The sequence below is a fragment of the Rutidosis leptorrhynchoides genome, chromosome 8 (assembly GCF_046630445.1).
Source record: "Rutidosis leptorrhynchoides isolate AG116_Rl617_1_P2 chromosome 8, CSIRO_AGI_Rlap_v1, whole genome shotgun sequence".
Taxonomy (NCBI): domain Eukaryota; kingdom Viridiplantae; phylum Streptophyta; class Magnoliopsida; order Asterales; family Asteraceae; genus Rutidosis; species Rutidosis leptorrhynchoides.
In genome coordinates, this window is record NC_092340.1 from 302,377,401 (window position 1) to 302,395,485 (window position 18,085).

General features: G+C 36.8%; 1 protein-coding gene across 1 annotated transcript in view; it reads left to right on the plus strand.

Annotated features, from left to right (window-relative positions):
• Positions 1–3,806: 3,806 nt before the first annotated feature.
• Positions 3,807–18,085, plus strand: part of LOC139864356 (uncharacterized) — a 40,799-nt gene continuing 26,520 nt past the window's right edge. The window contains exon 1 of the mRNA XM_071852935.1: positions 3,807–3,863. Within this exon, the coding sequence (XP_071709036.1) occupies positions 3,807–3,863 (57 nt within the window). The remainder of the gene's footprint in view (positions 3,864–18,085) is intronic.

Genomic DNA, 18,085 nt, shown 5'->3' on the forward strand with positions numbered 1-18,085 from the left:
CCTAAAATGAAGAACATAATACTTAAATACCCCTGCTGTTAAGTCAACCACACGAGTTGGCTGTCACTCATACGAGTGATCTGGCTCAGCCGTGCGGGTGATCACTCACTCGTGTATGTTTAGTTAGATTAGATTTGTGACTCAGCTCAGCTCAACCGTGCGTATGAGCTTGTCATCCGTACGAGTGAGACTTCACTCGTACGTGTGACAGAGTCTAATATAGTCAATTATCCTTTTTGCATTCCTGTAGTACATGTAATCACATATAAACACATATGGGATAATAACGAGCGATCATGGTAGCCCATAAACTGAAGTACTAATCACAAACGTAAGCTAGATGTCTAGGGACTTACAGAAAATGCATCAACAACTCCCCCTAGAACCTAGACCATCGATTAGAATAAAGTAAATGTTCGTGAAGTACATATAAGTCCAAAAGTAACATCAGTTTAACATCAAATACATATCCAGATTCTCTCTCACATAAATACATCTTCAAAAACAAAACAAAAAATATAAACTAGCAATACAGTATCTGACATAGATCAGCTGGCTTGAACTTGTTTTGAGCTTTGAGCATCACTTTCTCTATTGAGGTAGGCATGGTAGACATCGATCACACGTTGATATCTCATAGCTTCCTCTTTTCGATCATCTCTAAACGTAATGTGATGGCGGTGAAGGGTCTCCACATCAAATCTCGATAAGTTCCTCAGCCACATAGGATCTAAAATCCTCACATTGTCGAACTGTATGCTTCCATCTTCCTTTTCAATTGCAGTCAAGATCACTGCTTCTTCCGGCAACTCATCATAGAACCACCATCTGAAGTTTTTGCAAATATCCTTGGATAAGGGCATAAAGGGTGATTGCTTCATGTACTTGGCCGAACGGAACTTAACAACGCGTACAGGTCCACCTTTAGAATTTTTCTTTGTCGGGTGCATGGAAAACCTGGCGGCTGTGACTTAAAGATATCCCATTTCCCTGTCTTATACTCATATCTGAGTTTTATCTGAAACCACCTGGAAAGATCACTATCTTCAGTGTTCAACATCTTTAGCTTAGCAAGTTGCATGATCTCGAAGTAAGGTAGAGTTTTGAAGCGACTCGGTCTTGCCATATAATCAACTCCTCCTTCTCTCTTGATTGCAAAACAATTGATCTTCTTGAAGTAGCCCCAGCTCAAAATTTTACCCATGGAATACTTCTTGGTTCTCTTTCCCCTTTCGTAGAAACTAACAAACTTCGGCTCGAGTTCTGGATTATTCAACTGATCAGGGTTAACGACGTTCTGTTTCCACCAACTCTGAAGGATCTCATCTTCTTCAATGTTTCTGTTAACTTTAAACCTATCACATTTGAACCATTCATTAATCTCATTCCATGCCTCGGCTTTAGCTTGCTCGACTCGGAGTTTCTTTTTCTTCAGCACAATTTCTTTTCTTTATTTCTCAACGAGCAGTTTCTCATGTCGGATTTTCTTATTCCTTTCCATTAAATCATCAACTTCCTTGATTTGTTCCTTGTATACCTTCCTTGCTTCTTCTAAATCATTCAATCTCTTTGTTTTCACCTCACTACTCAAATTGAAGAAGTCACTTAAAGTGTTGATTGACGGATTTGAGTATGGCTCAAGTGAAGGCATAACAATCTCAACTTCTTCTTCTTCTTCTTTGTCAGATTCTGTTACCAATTCATCTTCAGATTCAACAATCACATCCTCTTTCATACTATCCTTACCAACAGAATCTTCACTCTTCTCATCCGCAAACAAATTATCGAAATCACTTAAGTTGATATTTTGGATTGATTCGGGAGGGATACTGTCAAATGACTCTTCTTCTGGAGCCTTGTTCTCTGCTTCAACTGTCTCTGCATCCTCTGTATCATTTTCACTATCGTATGCCAGAGCAGCAAGCTATTCCAGCGGAAAATCACTTGGTGGAACGTCCCCCTTTTCTGCATCATTAAAAACATTTGAATAATTCATATAATATTCAGCAGTAAAGACCTCACCATATTCATTAAAGCTTCGAATAGGTATCACTAACGGAATCTCAAAAGAGGGTCCTCCAGTTCCAGCATCTTCTTCATCGTCTTTCTCGTCATCACCACCTAAATCAGAGGAATATTCTTCTCCTCTCTCCTTAATCAACTTTGTTTTACCAGAGGTAAGCGATTCGATCTTATTGTTCAACTCCTTTAACTTCTCCTTATTCTCACTCTTAATCGCCAACACCTTCTTCTTCAACTTCTCTGTTCTACCCTTCTGACGGTCCAATCTATTCGATAACCTCTTGTTTTCCTCTACTAACGACTCAATCTTAGCTTCATTGATCTTCTCCTCCTCAATGGCTTGATTCTCTAGATTGGTTATTTTCGTGATTAAAGACAACAGTAGATTTTGTTGTGTCTTGAATTCGAATGACGTGACCTGAGGTGCTGTGGTGGCAGGTCTCGGTGAGGTAACGGCGGCTCTTGCATCCTTCATGAAATCGGATGGTTGTCTCTGAGCTTGTTGTTTCGAACCTCCCTGAGATGACTTTTGAGATGAATCAAAATGATGTTTCGTTCTTTTCTCCTTCTTCTTGGGCTATTCTGAAGTCATTGCTTCCTTCCCTTTCCTCTTCCCCTGAATCAAACTAACATCTTCCTCTGTCGCATCATCATCACCTTCAATAACTTCATCATTAATCTTACATCCTCCTTGAGCTTCACCGGTAGCTCTCTAATTATCATCTCCACCTTCCTCATCTGTAACTTCGTAGTTAGAGTCTGAATCATTGTTTCTCTACGCGTTACCAGCCGGACATCAATAATTCTCCTTAATCAGATGGCATACAAGCTTTCCGTTAAAATCAGGTTTCAAACCCTCGTTTCTTTTTTCCTCCACTCTTCGGAAAGTTATCGGATTCATTGGCTTAAGGTGAATAATATCCTCTTGAAGCTTCGGTAGATCAGGTGCAGCGTCATTAATAATCATTTGAAGAAAACGGGCATAAATGAGATATCTCTTAGTAGAACTGAAAAGATTCGCTTTGAAGTAATAGAAGACGAATCCCGAAAAATCATACGGAGCCCTTAGAACAAGTGCCACAAACATACTCTGCACTTTTTCGTTCAGCTTATCAAACCCAGCTTTGCGTCCACTTAAATAATGCATAATCACATGAGCAAGATATCGAAACTGTGGAGGCAGAAGCGTCTTCATCAGTTCAGATTTGCCAGCAATATAACCAGAATAAGCACATCTTTTAAAGCATCCGTGAATTCTCTCACGATCGATTGTCATGTGAGCACAATTCTCATCATTAAACCTTAAAATCCTCCTTATCACAGTCTTGGAGATGATGATCTCATGTCCTTGAACGGTACTGACTATCTTAGTCTCATCTTCCGATACATCAAGTATAGCATTTATCCAGAATTCCCTCTGATGGCTGTAGTATGTCGTGCATTGGGTAGAGATAGCAGTATGAATTCTTGATCTCTTAAGAAATTCCACAATCTCTTTAAAATGATCACCTCTCTCGAGAGTAGTGTCATATAGAGCAACTTGATTGTTCAGATCACCCTTCTCTAGGATAATTTCTGGTTGAGCAGGTGGGTTAACAGGATACACTTGAGGATTTTATTGTTGCTCCCCCTGTACTTCTGGATTAACAACTGGCACATTGACTTGTTGATCAGCCATTGATGATATCTTAACAAACTGAAACATTAATAGAAATGTTAGAAATACAACCCACATATCATAAAATATTAAAGCATTCGCAACAAAGTGTCATAAACTTATTAACATGCTAAAACGTGCAAGTGATAATGTCACACGTGCGGCTGAGTTATCAACTGTGCGAGTGATATAGTCACTCGTGCCACTGTTGACAAGTCTGAGCAGTAATATGGTTTCAGACAAGGTACACGGTTGAGGTACTTTTATAAGCTAACCGTGTGATGATTCGTGCAGCTAATCATACGTGTCAGCTCTGTCAAGCTAGTGAGCAACCAAATCAAATTGAATGAGTGAGCTCAAAAGTTCACACGGTTGATCATCAACCGCGTACTGACTCGTGCGAGTCATGTCTCACGCGTGCGAGTGATGTCACTCGTGCATGTCTGATGAAACCGATATTAAATGCATTTTTAAATCACTTAGATTACATGTTTGTGTTAGGACCCCGAAGTTGTATAGTGTTAATGTGAAATAAGCTTAAATGAAGGTTCCTTAGAAGTGGGCTATATAAGGAACCTAAGTAGTCCTAATTAGATAGCCATTGCATTGTAACCAAGTTCTAGAAGCTGTGGAATGTAATTTTACCGATTCTCTCTAATACCGAGTCTCATTCTTACATACCGAATCTCTCTTTATCTTATCATTTCTCTCAATCTCAACATGATCTGACCTATCATTTGGTATCAGAGCTTCCAGGAAGTGATTCTACATCACTATATCGATCCAGAGATTGTAGATTACAGAATCTGAATACTCTCGGTATTTTGAATCACATTCGGTATTATCGAATTTGATAATCTGACGTTCAGATTCTTGTGATAAGTTTAGCGAAGGTGCATTAGGTCTTTTAGAAAGAGTTTCGATCTTCATTATAGCTTTTTAACTTCAATTATGGAGAATCAAGTTGATTTTTAGAGTTTGTGGCTAAAACTCTCGGTATTGCTTAATTCAAGCTTGATTCTGGATTTTTGTGAAGATTTAAGGATTCAGTTGTGTTCGTGAGGTGTTAAATCATATTTCTGACGGTTCAATTTCTTCAATTCATCAAGTTTTGAAGATTTGATCAACACTCAGTATCGTAACTGTCATACCGAGTCTGCTTCATTACTTAAATTCATCTTAAGTGTTGCAGATTGTGGTGTGATCGTGATTCTATCACATTCGGTTTGATTATACGCAGCTAATTGGTGTGGTTTGAGAAAGGATTCTGTCATATTTCTAAGTTTTAAACTTAGACTCGGTATTGTCAACTGCTACAGTTGACATTCGGTATCCTATACTTTCGGTATCTTTGATATTTTGTGTGATACTAACTTGTTTCCTTGTGCAGCAAGGTTACAGAATCTCATTCAAAAGGATTGAATTGATTTTGAACTTCAAATTCATACAGAATCTGACTACCGAGTCAGATACAGAATCTGAGTTTCCGTATCACTTAATCCATTGTTTTAAGTGGTTACAGGCTACAATTCTTGTGATTACCGAATCTATACTGAATCTGGGTATGTCACCTGTATTTCTGATCAGTTTCTTATACAGAATCTGATATACAGAATCTTTACCGAATCTACTACAGTACCGAATCTGATACAGAATCTGACATTCTGATCAGATTATTGTGATTTTTCATCTTAGATTTGTGTAATACAGAATCTTTACCGAATCTACCTCATTTTCAAGATGTCTACTCAAGATACTTTGATCATTGGATCAGATTCCCGTCCTCCAGTGTTGTTTAATGGCAAGTACACTCAGTGGCTTCACCGTATCACTCAGTACATAGACTATAAGGGTGAGAAAGCAAAGTACATTTGGGCTTCTCTGAGAGATGGTCCAGTTGTTGATTATCATCCGGATACTGGTATGCCAATTCCAGTCTATGAACTTTCTGGTGATAAGCGTGAGAGAGCTCAGGGTGACATAGAGGCAAAGAATATTGTTATGCAAGCTATCCCGTATGAATTGTTTGAAAATGTTGATAGCAACACAACATCAAAAGATATATGGGATGAGATCAAACGACAGCAAGAAGGTTATGACATGTCAGATGTTACTAAATTGAATAAGGCTTTGGGATTCTATGAAGATTTCAAGCAGGAAACTGATGAACCACTAAAGGATACCTATCGTCGTTTCAATGGTGTTCTCAATGAGTTGAAAAGGTGCAAGATCATAAAAGTAAATGCTGAAGTCAACATGAAGTTTCTCAAAAAGCTCAATGCTGATTGGCTTCCTTATGGAACCATTGTTCGATCTACTAAAGAGATTGACAAGTTGACTATTCATGAGCTTGTTGGAGTTCTTATGTATTACCAACCTGAAGTGTCTAAACTTCAAGAAGGAAGGAAAGAGTCTTCTCCGGGCGATCCACTTGCCCTAATTGCCAAAAAGAAGAGCAAATAGTTGACGTCTTCCAAAAGCTTGTCCAAGAAAGTGCTTGTAGAAGAATCAACTGATTCAGAAGATTTGAATCTTTCTGATGTTGATGATTCTCACCTTGAATTAGTCAAGATGGCAGCCATGTTCACAAAAGCCCTGAACAAACACAAGTTTAAAGGCAAATCAAGCAATCAACGCAAAAACTCGTCATCTTCTTCGTACTACAAGAAAGCTTATCTATCTAAACAACAACGTGCTGATGATTCCAAGAAGGAAGATTCAATTTGTTTCAATTGTGGCAAAGCTGGTCATTACTCTCGTGAATGCAAGATGCCTAAGAAGAAGGACGCAGCTTACTACAAGAAGAAAATGTTGATGGCTAAGATTGTGGAAACTGGGGGAGAGCTAAAACCGGTTGATGATACTTGGTTTAACTGGACTGACGATTCAGAGGTGGAACATGCAAATGTTTGCAAGGTGACAAAGCACATCAAAGCTAAGGAAGCAATGGAGAATTCTGACTCAACATCCGATGATGATGAGGTACAATCAACTGAATTCTCACCTGATTTTATAAAAATGCAAAATGACTTGATGAAGAATCTGGTCTCAATGTCAAAAGAAGTCAAAGGCTTAAAATCTGAAAACATGGTTTTAAAAGATAAAATCAAAATGAATGAGACCAGACCTTCCTCATCCAAATTGCAAATGGATGTGCAACGATTGACTCTCCAACTCAACTCTACGAAAACTGAGTTGGAAGATCTGAAAAAGACAATTCATCCGATTAAAGTTGAAAGAACTAATTATCGTTTAAAATCGGAACGACTTGCAGAAAAAGTTCAATTTTTAGAAAAAAATCTTTCTGATTTGAAAAACCAACATGAACCCACACTTTCAAAACTAAACAAGAAAATCGTTCAATTGGAAAACACCATAATTGAAAAGAACACTGAAATTTATTTATTGTCAAAAGAATCTTTTCAAATGAAAGCACAACTTGCTCGATATGAGGAAAAACTCTATCGAACAGAGCAATCCAAAGCTATCATGGATATGGAACTTTCAAAACAAACGATTTTCATGAATAGACCAAAAACGATTCATGGTGAAAAGTGGGGGTTGGGTTATGAAGATCCGAAAATTTTGGAAGATTCTTCTAAAAAGATTCCAGGATTATATCATTCTAATTATTTTCAAGCCTGTTTACCATCGCATTTTGTACATGCTTCTGATGCTGATTTTGATGATATTATTGTGAATCGTAAATCTAGGAAATACCATCAAATTAGCTTAATGTATGAAAAAATCAATGCTAAGATAGGTAAATCGAATCCTCACTTCTTGAAAAATCTTGTTGAAACTGAAAAGAACATGCAACGTGAAGATTATGTGCCTAAGCGTAGACTGGTTTATATCCCAACACTCATGCTAGAGAAATACATTTTAATGCTTGAGAATGAAGTGTTTAACAAACTTAGTTCTAGCATTACTGCGATAGATGAGGTGTTTGATGAACCAATTTTTGATGTGAAACCAATTCTACCAACTTTACCTGCATGTCCAGATGATGTTTTTCGTGAAGACCTAGCACATGAACTAACTGTCTTCTTTGAGACAGATTCTCTAGGTCAAAATTCTTTAGATGAAAAAGTAGAACCTCAGAATGAACCGAACATTGAACCTTTGATAGATTTTGAAAGTCAACTTGATCCTTTGCATGATTATTACTTGCATTTGCCTGCTGTAAGTGATTTGAATTGTATAGTAGCTCAACTTGAACAGGAGAATATTGACTTGCAACTTAAGTGCCAATCATTAGAACAAATGCTTGCTTTGTGTGATAAATTGTCTTCACTGCCTAAGAAAGAATGTACTTATGCTTTTAAGGAGGGTGAAGTGATAGTTTCTGCTGAAGAATTATGTCTTGAGATTAAAAGCTTAAAACAAAAGATAATTCAACTGAAACAGGCTAACATACTTAAGCAAATGTCTAATGTTGCAACCAATGTGCTTGAATGTACTGGTGGGATTACTAAGAAGGGGAAGGGAACAACATCTAAGGATGTAAAACCCATTACTATTCTTAAAAATCCTCTACATTCTCAATTTGGCAATCATGGTTCGAAAGTTGTTTCTACAACTCAGTATATTGTTAAAAAGGTTCATTCTCCAAATGGTTCTGTGTTAACTGAAAAGATTCCTATGATTCCTATGACAAAAACTTCAAAAGCGAGTCTTTTAAAGAAATCAGTTAAGTCCACAACACACACAAGTTCTAAACCTGAATTAAGTGAGTATGATGCAAAAGAACGTACAATCAAATTGGAAATTCTACAAAATCAGTCATCTCATGTGTCAACTGAAAAGTTTGGACGTCTAACTAACAAAGGTGTTTTTCGTGTCACAGGTCATAATCCAAACTTGAATTACAAATCTGTATGGGTTCCTAAGTCCACGACTAAGAAAGTAGCAACCAAACCAAAGCAATCTGCTAGTCGGCCTAGGAAATCATCTCATGTTTTTCAATTTTCGTCTGTGAACAAAACATCTACTTGGAATAAATTGTGTGTTAAGACTTCTGATAACGATGTAAAGATTGATATTGCGTATGATGCTTCATGTAATGTGGTTTTAAATGATGCTTTATTGTCTAAACTGCATGATGCTTTACGTGATTATTTCATCATTGATCCAAAGTTTGTTGTTAATCCAAAGTTTATTGCTGGTACTAACCGAAAAGGACCCAAAAAACATTGGGTACCTAAACTCTAGGAAATTCACATTTACAGGGTTTCGACGTCTGTGTTTGGTATATCAATTCCAGTTGTTCTCGACACATGACGGGCGATAAATCCTTGCTTGTCAACTTCATTGACAAATTCCTAGGAACGGTTACATTCGGAAACGATGAGATTGCAGCAATAACGGGTTACGGAGATTTTTGTGCAAAATGGCATAACAATCAAACGGGTTTCATATGTTGAGGGTTTGGGGTGCAGTTTATTTAGTGTGAGCCAATTCTGCGATGGAGATCTCAAAGTTTTGTTTGAACGTCGACAATGCTCGGTGCAATCCACAGAAGGGAATGATCTTCTTGTTGGTAAACGTTGTGCTTCACTATATACTATTGACCTCAATGATGCACCATCACATGCAACCATGTGTTTGGCCACTCGTTCTACCAAAAAAAATTCATGGTTATGGCATCATCGGATGTCACACCTGAATTACAAGGGTATCAATCGACTAGTCTCTAAAGATTTAGTTGATGGTATTCCAACCTTTCAATATGATAAGCATCATGTGGGTCCATCATGTGCGATGGGTAAGCTGAAATGGACCAATCATCCGCTTAAGCAAAACCCCAGTACTTCTTCGTCTTTGCAATTATTGCATATGGACTTATGTGGACCCATGCATATTTCTAGCCTCGGTGGCAAGAAACATGTGCTTGTCATTGTTGATGACTATACTCGGTTTACATGGATTTTTCTTTTGCGAACTAAGTCAGAAACCCCCGCCATTATCATTGAGTTCATTAAAAAGATTCAACGCTCTTTTAACAAACATGTTAAGAGCATCAGAACTGATAATGGGACGGAATTTAAGAATGACCCGCTTAATAGTTATTTGAAAGACCAAGGCATTGAACATCAGTTCTCTGCTGCTCGGACCCCCCAACAAAATGGAGTAGTCGAACGACATAATCGTACGTTGTGCGAAGCAGCACGAACGATACTTGCCTACTCCAAATTACCTCCAAAAATGTGGGGGGAGGCCATTTCAACTGCATGCTATACCTAAAATCATTGTATTGTAAACAAACGTTTTGATAAAACTCCATATGAGTTATTATATGGTAGACGCCCGAATGTCAAATATTTCCGTGTTTTTGGTTGTATATGCTATGTGCTTAACGATTTTGACAGCCTCGGAAAGTTTGATCCTCATGGCGATCAGGCCATATTTCTTGGTTATTCCTCAAACAAAGTTGCTTATCATGTTTATCATAAGCGGACAAAGATGATTTAAGAGAGCATTAACGTCAAGTTCGATGAATTTTCGGGAATGGCTTTTGAACAACTCAGTTTAAAACCCGATCCTAACCTGGCTACTACTTCTTCCGCGCAAAACTCAATTTTCTCGAAGAAGGGTGTTCCTACGGTTACATCAGAGGAACTGGATATCTTGTTTGATAGTCTTTATACTCCTCAACGGGATTTAAATGTTCAAGCCGTACCGGTTACACCATCACAGTCAACTACTGTGGAGACTCTTCAAAGTCTTTTTGATGAAGATTCAACACCAACTGATTCACCTGTTGCTTCTTCATCCTCCCTCCAACCTCATGTTACTTATAATCTTGAACAAGATCAAGATTCATCATTTGATACAACTCCAGCTGTTTCTCCAGATACTCTATTGAATCCATTAGATAATGTTACATCAGATCAAGCAGATCAAGGCTCAACATCAACAACGGTTGATGTTCTAATGGATACAATTGATGTTCAACCTCTTCCCCACACCCGATGGACTAAAAGTCATCCAATAGATCTTATTATTGGTGACGCATCTGCTCCAGTTTCAACTCGAAGGGCTACTCAGAATATGTGTCTATTCACAGCCTTTCTTAGTAAGATTGAACCAACAACGGTTGCTCAAGCTTTACTAGATCCATACTGGGTAGTTGCAATGCAAGACGAGATCAATCAATTTGAACGATTGAAAGTATGGCGATTAGTTCCAAGACCAACGGGTCAACGACCAATAGGGGTTAAGTGGATTTTCAAGAACAAGAAGGATTCTGATGGAATTGTGGTTCGAAATAAGGCACGTCTTGTGGCCAAAGGATATCGACAACAAGAGGGCATTGATTATGACGAAACGTTTGCTTCGGTTGCTAGGATTGAGGCAATTTTTCTTTTCCTTGCATTTGCTTCTCATATGAAGTTCACGGTGTTTCAAATGGATGTCAAAACTACTTTTCTGAATGGTTATCTTCAAGAGGAAGTCTATGTTGATCAACCAGAAGGCTTTGTCGATCCCATTCATCCAAACCACGTTTACTACTTGGAGAAAGCTTTATACGGTCTGAAGCAAGCACCGCGTGCATGGTACGAGACCTTAACAAAATATTTGCTGGACAATGACTTCTCTTGTGGAACGATTGATACAACGATATTCATCCGTAAAAACCACGGTCACATTCTCTTGGTTCAAATTTACGTTGATGATATTATTTTTGGTTCCACGTCCCCGGCCTTATGCAAAGAATTTGGTGACCTTATGGCCAGCAAATTCGAAATGAGCATGCTTGACCAGTTAACTTTCTTCTTGGGGTTACAAGTAAAACAATTACCAAATGAGATTTTTATCAGTCAAACAAAGTATATCAATGATATGCTAAAACGTTTTAAAATGACTGCTTTAAAACCAATGACAACCCCAATGAGGACTTTACTGGATGCTGATACTAATGGGGAACCCTTTGATATTACGCTTTATCAAAGCATGGTTGGTTCTTTAATGTATCTGACTGCAAGTCGACCAGACATTACACTTGCCGTAACTGTCTGTGCCCGCTTTCAGTCCAACCCTAAAAAATCTCACTCCAAAGCGGTTGTTAGGATTTTTTAATACCTTAAAGGTACACCTAACCTTGGGATCTGGTATCCTCATGAATCCGATTTCAATCTCACTGCTTATACTGATGCGGATCATGGTGGTTGCCATGTTGATAGAAAGAGCACATCTGGATCAATTCAGATTTTGGGGAATAGGCTAGTTGGTTGGTCATCCAATAAGCAGAACTGTGTGTCTTTATCAATAGCTGAGTCTGAGTACATTACTGCAGCTCACTGTTGTTCACAAGTTTTGTGGATACAAACTCAACTCTTGGACTATGACTTTAAGATTTCTAAGACCCCGATCTATTGTGATTCACAAAGTGCTATTGCAATAACAAGCAACCCGGTTCAGCATTCTAAAACTAAACACATAGATATTCGTTATCATTTCATTAAGGACCATGTAGAGAAAGGGGATGTAGAGTTATACTTTGTGCCTACTAAAGTGCAATTAGCTAACATGTTCACTAAACCTTTAGATGAACTTAGGCTAAAATTCTTGATCAAAGAGATTGGCATGGTAGAGTATAGTGCTTGATATTCCTTAGATCTGTTGGGACTTATTTTTGGGATCTTGTGTTTAGGGGGAGTAGATACTTTCTAGGGGGAGCAACTAAGTTTCAGTGCTTTAGATAATTTTTCTTTAAGGGACTGCCTTTAGATTAATGATAACTTCCTAGATATATTTATTCAATGGTAACGCAAGGGGGAGGTAACTCATTGATATCCTATTTCAAGGGGGAGTTAATTCATTTTCTTGGGAACATAATCAAAATGCTGATTTACTTTCTTGTATATCACATTTTGAGGGGGAGAAAAAGGGAGAAAATGAGAAAATTATTAAAAAATATTGTTTTTCAAAAGTGAATTCAAAATTTCTTTGTTTTTATCTGAAATAATTCACTATAGCTTGTATACATCTCAGTATGTAACCCGTGTCAACAATTGGTATTACTGAAGATTTGTACTTTGTATAAAATTCAAAGTTCTTTTAAGTACAAATCTTATTTTGAAAAATTCATAAAAATTGGAAAAGATAAAAAAAAATATTTAAATTTTACTGAATAAATGCTATTTTTAGCATTTTACCGAGTCTGACAACCAACAGTACAGATTCGGTAAGTTCAAAGTTTTCAAAAATTATCTCAAAATTGTTTTTCATGAAAAGATTGAAATGGATTTCAAGAGAAAAAAATCAATTTGTCAAGATTTGGAGTTAAATTGTTAAAGTTTTGAAAAATTGGACTGTATTCAGTATATTAGGCCCATTCTGTAAAGCCCATTCGGTATTTTACCTTCAGTATCTATAAAAGGAGAGTCAAATTCAAACATTACTCTCTTACCGTTATTAATTACCTACCGAGTCTGTTGATTATACCGAATCTGCCTAATTCTACCGAGTTCGTCATTCTGTTTCTTTAAATTCTTGGTAATTGTTCATTTTAATCAATGTTTAAGATATATAATTGTAGATCTGAGATAATTAAGTTTTTATCATCCAGAAAAGATCAAAAATAACTGGATTATGACCTTTAATTTTTGAAATTTTGTTGATTATATCGAGTCTGAGTCAATTTCAATTAATCTTTGATTAAACTCAATTGATTTGGAAAATCAACATGAAATCTTGTCTAATCTGAGTTAAATTGACTGATCTATCATTTGACCGAGCCTGATTACATGTTTAATTGCTTATTTGATGAATTCTGTATCTACCGAATGTGTTCTTATCCTGATACCGAGTTTGTTCATACAATTAACATGTTAATATGCTTGTAATTGAATGGTTAATTGATCATGGTTGTGAAATTACATGATATGTGATAGAATATGCATGTTTGAGTGACTTTCTATTAATTGTTGAAGATACCGAATCTGGTTTTCTTTCTTGATACCGAGTTTGAAATTTGGTACCTTGAAATTTTCTGATTTTTATCTTCAAACACTTAACATGTTTATTCTATATCTTTCTAATATGAAAACTCAAGTTTATTTGGTTACAGAATCTAAAGTTTTCATAAATATCGAATCTGCTTGAATTGTGCTGAAAATTGACTAAGTGTTGTTCTGATTCCTTGTGTTATATAATTGACTTTGCATGATGATTTTGTACTAAGATGAATATCATATGAATTTCATGGTTGTCAATTATTTGTTCATATTTGGAATAAATGATTTTTATATCTTAGAAAAGTCATAAAAATTATAAAATTTGAAAAATATAAAAAGGATTTCAAAGAAAATAAGAATAGAGAAATGTGCTTTATGATAACATTTTGTGGTCTTCTATTTCTTATGTATACAGCTAAATGGCGAATAATCACTTTATCAATTCTGAAACCAATATTCCCTGCAATTATTGGACTGCAATTCTAGAGAGGCATACTTTATGGCCTGCTCTGAGCTCCACAGTTAGTGTGCCAGGAACAGACTTGGATATTCTTAACAGATCAATCAGATTTGTGGAGGCCACACAACCAAATGCTACTAATCCACAGGGTGAACCAGCCAGATTTGAATTTAGGCTGAGGGGAGTACAAGGATTCAGGAGTATCACAAAAGCAGACTTCAGGAGGATATTCAGACTTCCTCTTGTACAGAATGCTCCTGCTTTTCCTGCCACACAGCAGATGATGTCTTCAATCTTTTCTCTTGGATATGTTGGAGCAACTAATGTTCCACCTGCTAAGTTTCAAAAGAAGTATCTGCACTCCAGGTGGTATGTGATATTCTCAATCATCAACAGATGCTTGTTGATGACAAGAAGTGGATCTGATAGCTTAACTGTGCCGATGCTCAAACTTTTCTACTCATTCACAAGAGTAGAGAATCCTGATTATGCATAATTTATATGGGATTTGGTTCAGGCACAGGTTGAAAAGCCAAGGGGTTCATACATCCCTTGCGAAAGGTTTTTCTGTATCTTTATCCATGATGCTATAAATGCTTGCAGAAATGCAAATATATTTGTACCAGGTACACATGGATTACAGATGAAAAGGTTTGGAGAGCTGAAGATGAACACCCCTATGGTGTCTGATAATCAATTCACTGCGCCAATTCCAAATTGGATAGTGAGGCTAGCTGAACCCCAAGACGCTCGTATGCGTTCTTATTTTCAGGTTGTAGGAATACCTTTTCCGAACCCGGTACAACAAGAACAAGTTGAACCTGCCGTGGTTCCAGCCCTAAAGGTTGTAGAGGAACCTGTAGTTCAACCACCCGGGCCAGCTAATCCTCCACTTAGGGTGAACCTCAAACGATCTAGGGTAGCACACCAAGCTCAACCCGTGAGGATCAGGGAACCTAGTTCAACTAGGATTGAACCAACCCTTTCCACAACACCCGAAGTAAGCAGTGACACTTCAGCAATAGCATCTGAATCATATCCTGAACATTCTCCTAAGAGAACTCGATACATGCCTGATGAGATGATTCAGACTCCGCCAACCCAACGAGTAACTAGATGTAGGACTTCGACACCCATCGTCCGCCAAACAGTTACTCCAACCATTGGTGATACAGACCAAGACCTAGAGCCAATTAGGTCACCTTCACCCATCTCCGTATCACATCCAAGAATAACAGTAAGCCCTACACTAAATGAAGCGCAAGCTTCGGTAGGCAAGAGATCTAAATGCATGGATGGTAAAAAGACCACTAAGCCCATCCAATCTAAACAGGACTTAAGAATAAATCCTACAAAGCAAGATGCTTCGGCATCTAAGGAAGTAAAGTCTTCCTCTGCAGTAAAGTCTGCGTTGACTCAATCGATTAAGGACACTCAATCATTGAAGTCCAGAACGGCCGAAGGGGAGTTGAAAAATCTTGAAAAGGCACCCTGCGTATCGGCTGGAAATCCTCCTGTACCTCAACATACAACAGGGTCTCGAGGTCCGGCTTATCTTGATGAGGAAGATCTTCCGCGTCCCATGGAAACGAGTCAACATGACAATCCTTCGGGATATTTATCAGACTTCCAGCAGACTGTTCCCTTGGTTCATGAAAGTGATCCATTGGTTCAAACCACTTCTCTTCCGGATTCTGAATCTCAGGGTCTGGAGGAAGAGTCTTTAACTGAAAGAGATGTGCCACCTCATGGTATATCAATGATTTCAGGAGTCGGGGATAGCAATATCTCTGTGAGAACTAAACAGACGGGTAGTTCTACTACTCTGTCAGAGTCCCATAAGACCAAAGTCATGGAGGCGGATGCTTCGAAAGAAACTTCGCCGGTGACAACTCCGGTTGTTACCCCACCTCCATCAGAAGGGGATATCACGAATCTGACTAGTAGTATGTATTGTAGTGACCCGAACTTTTCCAAGTTTATATATATTAATTGAGATTGATATTTACATGATTAAATGTTTCTAACATGTTAAGCAATCAAACTTGTTAAGACTTGATTAATTGAAATAGGTTTCATATAGACAATTGACCACCCAAGTTGACCGGTGATTCACGAACGTTAAAACTTGTAAAAACTATATGATGACATATATATGGTTATATATATAGTTAACATGATATTATGATAAGTAAACATATCATTAATTATATTAACAATGAACTACATATGTAAAAACAAGACTACTAACTTAATGATTTTGAAACGAGACATATATGTAACGATTATCGTTGTAACGACATTTAATGTATATATATCATATTAAGAGATATTCGTACATCATAATATCATGATAATATAATAATTTAAAATCTCTTTTGATATTATAAACATTGGGTTAACAACATTTAACAAGATCGTTAACCTAAAGGTTTCAAAACAACATTTACATGTAACGACTAACGATGACTTAACGACTCAGTTAAAATGTATATACATGTAGTGTTTTAATATGTATTCATACACTTTTGAAAGACTTCAAGACACTTATCAAAATACTTCTACTTAACAAAAATGCTTACAATTACATCCTCGTTCAGTTTCATCAACAATTCTACTCGTATGCACCCGTATTCGTACTCGTACAATACACAGCTTTTAGATGTATGTACTATTGGTATATACACTCCAATGATCAGCTCTTAGCAGCCCATGTGAGTCACCTAACACATGTGGGAACCATTATTTGGCAACTAGCATGAAATATCTCATAAAATTACAAAAATATGAGTAATCATTCATGACTTATTTACATGAAAACAAAATTACATATCCTTTATATCTAATCCATACACCAACGACCAAAAACACCTACAAACACTTTGATTCTTCAATTTTCTTCATCTAATTGATCTCTCTCAAGTTCTATCTTCAAGTTCTAAGTGTTCTTCATAAATTCCAAAAGTTCTAGTTTCATAAAATCAAGAATACTTTCAAGTTTGCTAGCTCACTTCCAATCTTGTAAGGTGATCATCCAACCTCAAGAAATCTTTGTTTCTTACAGTAGGTTATCATACTAATACAAGGTAATAATCATATTCAAACTTTGGTTCAATTTCTATAACTATAACAATCTTATTTCAAGTGATGATCTTACTTGAACTTGTTTTCGTGTCATGATTCTGCTTCAAGAACTTCGAGCCATCCAAGGATCCGTTGAAGCTAGATCAATTTTTCTCTTTTCCAGTAGGTTTATCCAAGGAACTTAAGGTAGTAATGATGTTCATAACATCATTCGATTCATACATATAAAGCTCTCTTATTCGAAGGTTTAAACTTGTAATCACTAGAACATAGTTTAGTTAATTCTAAACTTGTTCGCAAACAAAAGTTAATCCTTCTAACTTGACTTTTAAAATCAACTAAACACATGTTCTATATCTATATGATATGCTAACTTAATAATTTAAAACCTGGAAACACGAAAAACACCGTAAAATCGGATTTACGCCGTCGTAGTAACACCGCGGGCTGTTTTGGGTTAGTTAATTAAAAACTATGATAAACTTTGATTTAAAAGTTGTTATTATGAGAAAATGATTTTTATTATGAACATGAAACTATATCCAAAAATTATGGTTAAACTCAAAGTGGAAGTATGTTTTCTAAAATGGTCATCTAGACGTCGTTCTTTCGACTGAAATGACTACCTTTACAAAAACGACTTGTAACTTATTTTTCCGACTAGAAACCTATACTTTTTTTGTTTAGATTCATAAAATAGAGTTCAATATGAAACCATAGCAATTTGATTCACTCAAAACGGATTTAAAATGAAGAAGTTATGGGTAAAACAAGATTGGATAATTTTTCTCATTTTAGCTACGTGAAAATTGGTAACAAATCTATTCCAACCATAACTTAATCAACTTGTATTATATATTATGTAATCTTGAGATACCATAGACACGTATACAATGTTTT